This window comes from Myotis lucifugus, unplaced genomic scaffold (genome assembly GCF_000147115.1).
Source record: "Myotis lucifugus unplaced genomic scaffold, Myoluc2.0 scaffold_63, whole genome shotgun sequence".
Taxonomy (NCBI): Eukaryota; Metazoa; Chordata; class Mammalia; order Chiroptera; family Vespertilionidae; genus Myotis; species Myotis lucifugus.
The window spans coordinates 761,977-774,294 of NW_005871111.1; the positions used below are offsets into that span (position 1 = coordinate 761,977).

General features: G+C 38.2%; 1 protein-coding gene across 11 annotated transcripts in view; it reads left to right on the plus strand.

The window, feature by feature from the left end:
- Positions 1–12,318, plus strand: part of NFIA (nuclear factor I A) — a 369,193-nt gene that overhangs the window by 233,684 nt on the left and 123,191 nt on the right. For all 11 annotated transcript variants that reach the window (XM_014456716.2, XM_023754653.1, XM_023754654.1 and 8 more), the window contains one exon: positions 9,454–9,528. In XM_014456716.2, coding sequence (XP_014312202.1) covers positions 9,454–9,528 — 75 coding nt within the window. The remainder of the gene's footprint in view (positions 1–9,453; positions 9,529–12,318) is intronic.

The window sequence follows — 12,318 nt, forward strand, 5'->3', positions numbered from 1 at the left end:
TTAGGGATTGAGGGACTATCTTCAAATACTCAACAAGTAGCAAAATGGAAGAGAGCGATTTATTCTGCCTGTTCCAAAGGACAAAATTGAGGTAAATGAGAAGTTTCAGGAAAGTAAACATATGAAAAGAATTTTTAAAAACCAAACCTTTTAATTTTATTAGTCTAAAATGTTTATGGCACAGTGATGATTGCTCCATAGCTAGGTGATCTTTAAGATCTCTTCATTTCCAGTTCATTGCATAATGTGATACATCTGATATTTACAGACAAATAAAGATGTTTTTCACTTTTTAGTTAGATGTTTTGATATCTATTAGACATAGTCCTTTAATTAATTGCCTAATAATTCAAACTTATAAACCCTTTTATGTAAAATCATTGAGCAATCAAATTTAATTAATTGAAATACTATTTTTCCTTATTAACTGCAGGAATTGGTGAAGATGTGATAAGGCCTTTGAATTAGACTAGATAATCAAGTCTCTGGTATAATATATGATGGATTCAAGTGCAATAAAATTTATTATATAAAAGAACTAAACAAACCTGTAAACCTGTTTAGTTCTAATCCTAATTCTGCCACTAGCTGTGTGACCATAGGCAAATCACTTAACCTCTCTGAACTTAATATTGCCAACTACACAAAGTTGTACAAAGAATTAGAGCTAATGTGTCTAAAGTGTTTAGCAGAGTACCAAACATATAGTAACTATTGGATAAATAAAAGCTATACTTTTGATGAAAATTAATACTACCGAGAGAGGTTCCATGTATAATTTTTTAAAATAGGTTGCCTTACTTTATAATACCTGTTATCAGCTTGATACATTTTTCTAATGTAGATATGTTTAAATGATTGCAAGTGAGGATATAGTGTCCTTAGACTTGCATAAAATTGTTAATTAGCTCAAAGAGTTCAGATTTTATTTCCCCTCAGTACATTGGTACATACAGCAAAGGAGGAATAGGAAAAGGAGCCAAACAATGTATCTGCAGAATAGCATTTACCAAAACCCAGTGATATCCTTGTCAAATTCTTTGGGAAATAGGGAGTTAAATAATGTTGGAACTCTCAGGAGCTTTAACATGTAAATGTTTCTTGTCATCCTCCAAGGGTTTTCCAAACTCATTTTACTATAGACACCTTTATTTTGCATATATTTGGATTGTGTTAGAAGATAACACTGAAAAGATATACTAGAAGCCAGATTTCAAAGGGCTTTAAATACCTAACTAAAGAGTCTAACCTTTCTCAAGGAACTCATGAAATACTTACGGCTTTTTTATCAGATGAAAAAATACCAACCATCCACCTATCTATCCTCTACCTACTATCCTAGTGGATTAAAGTAGAGAAAAGATACCTAGTAGGCATCACAAATGTATGTACCCACAGGGGCCTTATAAATCATTTAAATAAATGAAATACAATGAGGAGTTTTGAGGTGTGTTATATATTTGTAAGCTCATGCCCAGTTTAAAAACATTCATATGCAAAAAAAAAATTACTGTGCTAAGTAGCCAAGCAAAATATATCTGCAGACTGGAATTGGCCTGTGGACTTCTAATTTGTGACACTTTACATCGTATAGGGAGAGTTTGACAACTTATGAGGTTTAGGGTAAGTACTATGCTGCTATAACAAAGAGACTGAAAAAATAGGGTGGTTATAGTATACCCAAATCTTTTTTTTTGTAACTCTTCTAAATGATAAGGGTGGTGATTCTCCACACTGTCATTCAGGGTCTCAGTTTCCCTCTCATTGCTCTGCTACTCCATGGACACTCTTTGTCTGCATGGCTGAAACTGTTGTAGCTCATAAAAAGAGGAAGAGAGAGTGTCTGTGGGGCAGGAATTTCCTTTAGGCGTGTGGGGTAGAAGCTGATTGTATAACTTCCATTCACTTTCCGGTAGTGACCACTGCTAACTGTAAGGGAGGCTGGGAAGTGTGGTCTGTGGCTGTCAACCGTGGACATGTCTGGACAGCCAGCAGACTCGGGACAGGAGGACATTGCTAGTCTTTGCTAGTTGTTAAAGTTTTCCTAGAAAGGTCTTATAAAAAGACCCAATTTTAGATTAAATTCATTACTGCAAATCTTGGCATAAACATTTTCCTTAACTGGGAATACAAGCCCCAGAGAATAAAGAACTTTTGTTATTTCTAGTTGTATCTGTAGGGCCTAGGATTGTGCTTGCCATAGAATAAGCATCTAATATTTGTTGAATGAAAACAATAAACCAGATATTGACTTTATCTTTATGGATATGGCAGAACAAACAAGCAAACAAAAACACAGATTAGGTTTTTGTATTGAATACCTGCACCTGAGCAGGGCAGGAAAATTGGGAGCAACAAAAGGAGGAACTCAACAGTACATCAGTCCTATGACACATACTTCTAAAACCTCTTTTTGATTCATCCTTCTTTTAAGCTAAGACATTATTTCCATACTAATGACAATTCCTTGATGTGTTATGATAAACAGAACGACAATCATAACCATATTACAAATGCATTTATAACAATCCTTTTCATCTGAAAATCTCAAAACACCTCATCCATATCATTAGTTGGCAACTGTCATTTCTTTGTTTTATATATTCTCAGACACAACTTTCTAGATATAGAAATATTTCAGTCTTACTGTCAGTCCACACCGTATGTCAGTCTTTTAATGTTTATCATAAACAGACGACCAAATGAAATTTCCTCCACCATCATGAAAATGAATCACACAAACAGCATGCATGTGTATTTTTATGGCTTCTATGTTCTTTCTTAGCGATGTCTGAATTTTTAGCATTTGTTTTAAATAAGGAATTACTCATAAAATAAATAATATTTCAAATGTCATCATTGAATGGTAGAATAATTTAAATAGCCAGTGTGTAATAAAAAATCAGATTAAAATTTTAGAATTTGGGCTTAATGGATCAGCAGGAATAAACCCCCAGCCCATTTCCCCCAAAATCTGTTTTCTGAGATATTCCAAATTACAAGTACAGAAACAACATATTGGAGATAAACTAATAATAATTTATATTTTGCTTTAGAGGGCTACCAAATAAGGGTATCTCAAATCGCTCATCTGAATCACTGAGTAAATATTTATTACACAACTAGAACAGGGTTTGTGCAAGGCCCTGTGAGCAGTGTAAGATAACGAGACACAACCCTGCCCTTGCCCAGTTTATGGTGGGAGTGCAGAGCTAAGGCAGGTAAACAAATACTTGTCTGATAAAGTAGAAAAAGGCGATGCCAGAAGACAAGTAGAGAAAAAGTTCAGCTTAACTTAGCGGTATTGACTGAGCACACCAGAAATGCACTGACGGGGTCCAGAGGGCAGATGATGGAGGGGCATCCACTTCCCTTAGGTGGCTTATACACAGGTATGGAGTTCACACAGGAGAAATAGAAATTCCAGGGAGGAGCAGTGTTGCTGAGGGGAACTCTTCTTTAGAAGGACGAGTATGTAAGTTCTGTGAGAGCAGCATCATCAGGAGTTAGCTCATCATGGGCAATCCCAAATACTTGGGGAATATAAATAGTGTGAGAGTGAGGGAGGTCTTTTCCCTTTGAGGAGCCCAGACATACACACAAGAAAGGCCCAGCCACTGGCCTGTCTTTGCCTCGAGATGGAACAGTATTTACATAGGGACAATAGAATGGAGATCCCTTCTTTTCGCTGCAATGACCTGTGTGTTGTAGTTGCCCTGAATCCATTAGCCAGATGAGACTTGATCATTTAGAGCTGGGAGTCTTTTGCTATCCCAACAGGACAACCCAAACACCACGGGTGTGTAAACTTTCCTCCTCAGTACATTCATTCCACTCCATGGACATTCAGAAGGTCTTTGAAGGCCAATCCCTCTGGACGGTTTTTTCCCAGCTGTTTCTTCGCCCGACCTCTGAACAGTTCTGCAAGGTTACCTGTCTCTCTACAAATCGAACTCCCACCCCCCTCCTTTCCTGCCTGTTTAAAGGTAGATAGATGTTCAGTCCCTTAATGAGATGAAATTCGGTTCCCATATAATGGCATTTTCCATACTGCTGATATCATCGAGGTAAAGAGAGCTGCTTTTCTTAACCACCCGTAAAAGAATTCAGCTTTTCATATCCCTGCCTCTCTTCAAAAGCCTAATCTCTCCCTACTGTGAGGAGGTCTGACTCCAAGGTATTGAAATCTCCACTCTAATTGGGAATTCACTGAACAAGACCTCAGTGAATGAACTTTTTTAGTCATTTTATATAAAACGAAAAAGGATGTGCTCCTTACTTTAGTCTCCTCTGAATTGCTCCTGAACACTAGTTCAGAATTGGAGAGAGAGTCATATCATTACGCAGCCCGGCTTTCCATCTAAGATGTGCTTAACAAAAGTATGTTTTGCACTCATTTCTGAGAGACCCTATTCAAAATGTAAATCTTGGGACCTTTGGGGAATGTTTAATCAGCTCTCCAACTGAAGATCTTTTCATGCTAACATCTCAATTCAGAATTACTTAAATTTACCTTTTTATATATTTTCCCATTTTCCTCTCATTTTGCCATCAAGCAGAACTCCCAGATTAGTGTTATTTCCCTGAAAGTCATTTTTATGACTTGGTTTGTGTTAGTGAGAACAAAATATTAATCTGCTCAGGTTCGCTTAGTAATTACATTAGCCGTGTCATTTTTTCCATCATTTCTTAGGTTTCATTTTTCGTGGCTGTCTTCCACTGGATCAGTGGGTTTCTAAATAATTGGTGAAGGAACAAAACCAGTTTCATAGTCATTCAAAGTTACATGGCGTGTTTACACAGACCTTTCCCTGTGGACACATTGTGAAGTTAAAGTAGTCAAGGCCCTCTGATAATCTCATAATACTATGCAGAGATGATTCTATCAGGACTTGTGAAATAATTCTCTTTATTTTTATTTTTCTGGTTATTGTACATTCGCATATATTTCACCTTCTAAATTACATACATTCTCTTAAAATAAGCCTTTGAGGAAGGTTGCTAGGAGGGAAATGAGGATCAAATTATTATTTTGGCAGCGACTTTCTCAGGATCACACAAGATCCTACTTTAAGCTTCAGACTAAATTGTTTTGTAGTTGGGTTTTTTTCTCTCTTATGTTTATTAAATAATGCTGCCCTTCAACTCTGTTTTTCCTTGGTTTCCCAAAATTTGAACCATAACCACAATAATAGAACAACCCCAGACATTTCTCCTCAGAGAACCTGATGGCACCTTCTTGATCAGGAGCTTCATCTAAAGGGTTTGTCTATCCTGTCCTTGTCCTATTTAGTTTGGAGGGACTCTTTGGATGGTTCATTTTAATAGTTTTCAGATGCATACTGGCTTGCTGGAGATGATGATGAGAGAGAGAGAGAGAGAGAGAGAGAGAGAGAGAGAGAGAGAGAGAGAGAGAGAGAATATAAAGAGGAAACCATACATACTTGAGCCCCATCTGAGTTGTTTTTATTCAGAGGCATCTCTGGAGTGCTCACTGGATACCAGACACTATGTTAGGACCTGGAGTGCTGGAGATACAGACGATGCTCTTTCTCAAAGGGCTCACAGACGAATATGAGAAAAAGACAAAACTGCAATTTAGTGTCCTAAGTCCTAGATTAGAACCACACATAGTATATCAGGTCCGTATCCCAGAAAGAGAAAAGGAGTCTTCTCCAGCAGTGAGGTAACCAGGGAAGGCTTTTGATAGAGGTGACAACAAAGCTGAGTCCTAAAGACAAGTAGGAGGTGGCCAAAGAGTCAGAAGGACAGAAAGTCCAGAAGGAAGGAGCAGGGTGAGGGCAGGGGCTGAACCAGGGCCCTGGAGGTACGTGTGTTCACTTAGGCCAAGGAGTAGGGCTGGAAGCAAGAAACAAAATATAAAATTGAGCCCAGAGAGGAAAGCAGAGGCTACATGGAGGTCATAGGTCATGTGAAGGAGTTTGTTACTATACCCTGAACTCTTTGTGGGGCTCTTGCAAGATTTCTGACAGGGTAGTAATCACTGAACACTTTGGATTTTTCTTGAATCCTCCAACACAAGCGTGGCCAGCTGTGAGTTTGACATGCTTGCTCCAACATCCCATTCTTTCCTACCTCAGGGCCTTTGTACATGCTAATCCCTCTGCCTGAAGAGCTCTCACCCCCTTTTTTTCCTGGCTGTCTCCTTAGCATCTTTCAGATGTCAGCTCTTAAGAAAGACCTTCTTTAGCCACTCTTTCTAAAGAGTTTCCTGCTTGTTTCCTTTATATCATTTATACCATTTATAATTTTTAAAATAATTTGTTTCTTTTACATTGTCAGCTGTCTCTAATCATAGACTGTAATTTCCTGAGGGTAGGACTGTATCTCAAACCCCTGGGCAAACACCTGGCCCACAGTAGGGGCTCAATACATATTCGTTGAATAAATGAGTGAATCATCAGATTTGCCTGTTAGTGAGACAACTCTGAGTGGAGAATAGACTAGAAGAGAAGCCAAGACTGGTGATGAACATAGTTAGAAGGCTGATGAGAATTGGCAAAAGCCTTAGCCACAATCATACGAAGGAGACAGACTTGTACATGGAGTCAAGAAATAGTAAGAAATTGAATCCATGGGGATTAGGTGGATGTGGGTGTTTGTAAGAAGTAGGAGTCAGGGATGACACCAAAACAGAAAAGCAGATGAACGGTGGATGGTTCATTGACATAGGAAAGTCAAAAGAGTAAAAACAGGTTTTGGGGGAGAAGAAAATGAGCTCAGCTTTGGACATGTTGGATCTGAGGCTACCCGTGAGCTATATAGATAGAAATATGCAATAAACATTTTGATTCATGTGTTAGGAATCTAGGGGAGCAGTCAAGGCAAAAGATAAAGGTTTGAGAGTCATTGGCTAATAGATTCATTCATCCACTCATTCAGTAAATATTCACTTACTAGCTGCTTTGTCTCAGGTATTAAATACAGTGGAGAAGGAAACAAATATTATTCTAGCTTTCACAAATATCACAGTCAAGCCTGGTAGCTGATATCATGGAAATAGAGAAGATAAACTGAGGGCAAAAAATATATGGAGGGATGAGCACAAACCCTGGAGAACACTAGCATTTAAGAGGTAGACAGAAGAAAAAGGGCATTGAAAACAGGGTGAGTTTGAAAGGATGAACACAGGGGTTACCCCCTCCCAAGCCCTTGTGACAAACTAAACTTAGTTTTCAGTTATATTGCTTGCTTTATTTTATTTTATTTTTTTGGTAGCAGGATTAATGTATGTGTGTGCACATTCTGTCTATATAGAAATTCATGTTAAGTTGTCCTTAAAGTAAGGAATTAAAAAGGTTGTAACTGAAACAAGTATCAGCTCGCAGGCAGGTGACACAGACAGAGATGAGCAAGAGCTGGAGCTCAACCCAGCTTTTCCTATTCCACTATGAGTTTCCTTGCCATTGATATATGTGTTTTAAGTTAAACTTAATGTACATTGTGGTTGGATTTCATTTGTTATGGTCTGGAGGATCAATGTGATATGAATATTATCACAATAGAAAAAGGTGTCAGAGTCTGTTTTGCCAAGACCATGTTAGAGAACTTTTCTTGATTTATCTATTTTTACTTCTCAGTTCTCTTAATCCAAGAGACAACACCTTAGGCCCATCTCAAATAACAGTCAACTAAATACCTGGATGTGGGTACCTTGGGAGCTGAAATTTCTTAACCAACTCTTCGAATGAAATTTTGCCATTTTTTAAGTTGTGGTGTATATACGTTTTTTCTTTTGTAAATTGAGATATTGACATATAACATTACATTAGTTTCAAGTGTACAACATGATTCACTATATAGATATATTGTGAAATGACCCCCCCCACAGTAATTCTAGTTAACATCCATCACCATACATGGTGCTATTTTATCTTACCAAGAAGTTTATGATTATCAGATATCCTAAAAATTAGAGCTATTTACCTATAATATCAGAGATTGTGTATTTGATCTTAAGAACTGAAAATGTTCTTTTAAATCTAAGTTTAAAAAAATATCTTTCTTATGCAGAAGTCATATGTTAACCAAGGAAAAAGAATAATTTGTAGGTGCATTTATAATCCAAAACATGACAATTTTTGCATGTATTTATGTCTATGACACTTAACAATTTTTTGTTGTGTAAAATGTGCAAGTAAACTTGCCTCCCCTACGTAGTGATCATATTCAGATTGGTCTTTTTTCTTATGTTGTATTTTTTTAAAGGTGTTTTCCTTATTTCAGAGAACAGTTATTTTTGAAAATTCCCCTCAGCCATCAACTTCTCCTTTGGCCCTAATTTTAAAGCAGGTGGTTACATTAACTCAATAGACCAGCGGTTCTCAACCTGTGGCTCGCGACCTCTTTGGAGGTCAAACGACCCTTTCACAGGGGTCGCCTAAATACATCCTGCATATCATATATTTACATTACAATTCATAACAGTAGCAAAATTACAGTTAGGAAGTAGCAACGAAAATAATTTTATGGTTGGGGGTCACCACAACATGAGGAACTGTATTAAAGGGTCTCGGCATTAGGAAGGTTGAGAACCACTGCAATAGACAGATCTCTCAATTAGGCTTACCTATGTGAGGCTCACAGAATGAGAAGACTTTAGAGGCAGAGAGGGAAATGACATATCATCAATTATCTACTAGTATTCCTTGCCATTTATGTTTTATGTTCCTAAACATACTATAAAAATGAATACACAGATATCATAAAGGAAACTAATCATCCAGAAAAAATGAAACAGATACAAAATTCAAAGGTTAATTTTGTACCATTAATTTATCTTTTCTTAAAAAAAAAAAGTAAAGAATCAACCCTACAACAAAAAACTCTTGTTCTTGAAACAAATCTAAATTTTATCTGTGCTCCAAGAATTTATTTTTATGTTTCAATGGTTTTTAAGGGATTTGCTTCTGCTAGTCTGGCTTTTTAAAGATTTACGTTGTGGTTCCTCTAGAAATGAAGGGAACATCTTTAAATCTTGTTTGGTTTGAATGAATAGATAGTTAATCCCCATCAAACGTTTCTTTAGAAAATCGTGTTTAAAACTGTTGTGGAATTTTTAGCTATCCGGGCTGACTCTTAGGGTAGGGTGTTTTCATCCCAGTTGTTACGGCCTCAGAGGTCAGCCAAGGTAACCATTTATTTTAAATCGTCTTTTGTTTCAGATTTCCTGTTGAGTTTTTTTTTTTAACCATTTCAGAAAGCACCCAGTTGTTGTGTCATAGCTTTCCATAACCTCTAGATTCAAACCAAAAAAAACACACCAAAAACTACATAACTAAATGACTATATCCTCCCACGGAAACTCTAACCAGAGCAGAATATGAAAGTAGACATCATATTTTTTAATCACAATGAAACTCATGTTTAGACTTCTGTTACCAAATATCTTCTATTTATGACACTTTGCTTTTTTTGTTTTTGTTTCCTCAGGACATTTGGGCTTCCAGGACAGTTTTGTCACATCAGGTGTTTTTAGTGTGACTGAGCTAGTAAGAGTGTCACAGAGTAAGTATAAATTTGCTTTGATTTGGTACAGATTTGCTTTTGGTTTGTGCTTACTTTCTGCCTCGGCCTCCTGGAGACATAAATAGCTTTCAGAATCCCCTTTTCACTCACCCATTGGAAGACTTTTGCCACGCAGTTTATTTAAGAGCCAAGAATTTAAATCAGGAAAATTTGATGTCATTTTAATGTGAAACATATGGAAAGAACTGAAATCCTGAGTGTTTCACATATTCCTTAGTTTATAGTATGAACCTGGTTTTAAAAAATCCTGAGGCTTCCCTGATTTCTAAAAATTCTGCAATTAAAAAAATACTGGTTTTGACCTTTAAAGAATGCTAATGCCCTCAGCAGGAGTGACACAGGACAGCATGATCATTACCAGCCTGTCAATAATCACCAACAACAGTGAATTAAGAGTACCTGTCACCACCCTGTTCCATTGATCAAAAGGTCATTGATTGTATTTTTGCTATGAAATAATCCAGACAGTCCAAGGAGAAGGTATAGGATATTCTCTCTCTCTCTCTCTCTCTCTCTCTCTCTCTCTCTCTCTCTCTCTCAGTTGCCTTCCCCTAAAAACGTATTTTTGTTTTTATTTAAAAGCATACCTATAATGACTATGATGTTTGAGCACCTAGTAACAGAAAGAAAAAACATATACCAAATATTACAATTTTTATCCCCCTCCTACTTCAAAATATCACTTGTAGGTAAAATATACATTGTCAAAATTGGTTTCAAGTCGAAATAAATCACTTGTGGGATGAGGTGAAGTAAAAGAAAAATCTTTTATTTTCAAGTTCATGCCCCCCCCCCCCCCATTCCCTGTGTTACTATCTGAGAACATTGACCGAGCAAACCAGTCAATCTCATGACAAGATGCCCGGTCAAGCAAGCCAAGCCATCCTGATCTTACAATTTGGATTCTGTCTGTTCTTATTTCTTAAGGCTAGAAGACTCTTAAGAATCCAAAAATGGGGAGACAAGGTGGGGGCAGGAGGGCAGGGGTAGAGGGTTAGACAGAGAGTGACTTTTGAGTATTCACTATCTGCCAGGCACTGTGCTAGGTCTTCACGTAGGTAGCATAAGTTAATCCTTGCAATAAACATGTCAGATAAGAAATCACTCTCATTTTTACAAATGAGTTAAATTACAGGTCTACTGAAGCGGACTGAAGGGTCCCGGGTTCGATTCCGGTCAAGGGCAAGTACCTGGGTTGCGGGCACATTCCCAGTAGGAGATGTGCAGGAGGCAGCTGATCGATGTTTCTCTCTCATCGATGTTTCTAACTCTCTATCTCTCTCCCTTCCTAGGTAGCATAAGTTAATCCTTGCAATAAACATGTCAGATAAGAAATCACTCTCATTTTTACAAATGAGTTAAATTACAGGTCTACTGAAGTCATTTACCCAAAGTCAAACAGTAGGTAAATGGTTAAGCTAAGTCTGTGTAATGCTAGAATCTAGACTGGCCCAAGGGAACTTGAACTCTACAATATGAGGCTACATGGAAAATAGCAGAAAAGTAACTATGGATGTTAGAATTCTGGTAGTCAGGGACCCTTGGTTGATGCAGGGCTGTCCAGGTATGGCGGGGGTGGGGGGGTGGAAACCTAAGGAATAAGTCATTAGGAGCAGCAGGTTGTGAGGTAGAAGGGAGAAGTTTCTGTCATAGTATGAAGTATGCTTAAAGTAGCACCCAGTGAAGTAGAGACTAGGTTGCTTTATTAATTTGGAGGATATATGCTGGCCTAGCATAGCTAACTAGCCAGTTATTTGACATAGACAAATAAGGATGCATAGACAAATACACACACACACACACACACACACACACACACATACAACCACTAGCTCACATTTTTCTTGTAATTTTAATAATAAAAGTAATAAAGACTGATATATCAGAGTATAACTGTCATAGTGGCATTATAGAGAAATATATTGATTGAGCCCTTACTACAGTCCAAACAGCCTCAAGTGAAAATCCTTTGAACTCTAAGATCGGAGCACTAGACCTTTTTAATCTACCCTGGCTGCTGTAATGCTTACATTTAATCTTCATTATCATCAGTGTCTGAGGCCTGGGGTTGTATGAGAAGGCTCACGCTGCTCAGAACCATCCTCAGAATCTTGTCCTTCTTCCTGTATATCCCTTTAAGGCCTTATATCCCAGGGCTTATCAGTTCCAAGCTTGATTGGACCTCCATGCAGTGTGTGATGGTGTGGTTGCCAAATGAATTCTAAAACTGCCTTCATGAGTGCCAGAGGGTATGGCTGGACCTCAGATTGAATTTGCAGAGGGACCTGGTTTTGTTTCCTGTCGCTGCTTAGGGGCTTGTGTTGCTGATGCCTGGCATCGTGAGCGGCCTTCAGCTCTCCAATGCTTTCTGATTCTGCACACTGCTGTGTAATCGCTCTAGGACTCACTCACACATGGCCTCATGCTGACTGAATCTGTTTGGCAAGAGTGGGACTGGGCTGTGTCAGCTAAACTGTGGCTTCAGGCCAAACTGCCATCCAGAGCCCCCACCCTCTTACAGATCTTTAATCCAGGTTTGTCAGGGTGTATGTCTCAAGGTTGCCTTGGTGGTTGGAGTAAGGATCCCCCAGCTCAGGTTTCATCACCCACACACCTTTCTGAAAGACTTAACACTCAAGCCACACGAAGGAGTCAAAATCTTTAACCACTCCTCACAATGCTGACCCCTTGCCCAGGCTGGAAGAACTAAGCATCTGCATTAGAGGTGCAGCAGACACTTTTTACAGATGAGTGGGGCTGGGTGCATTC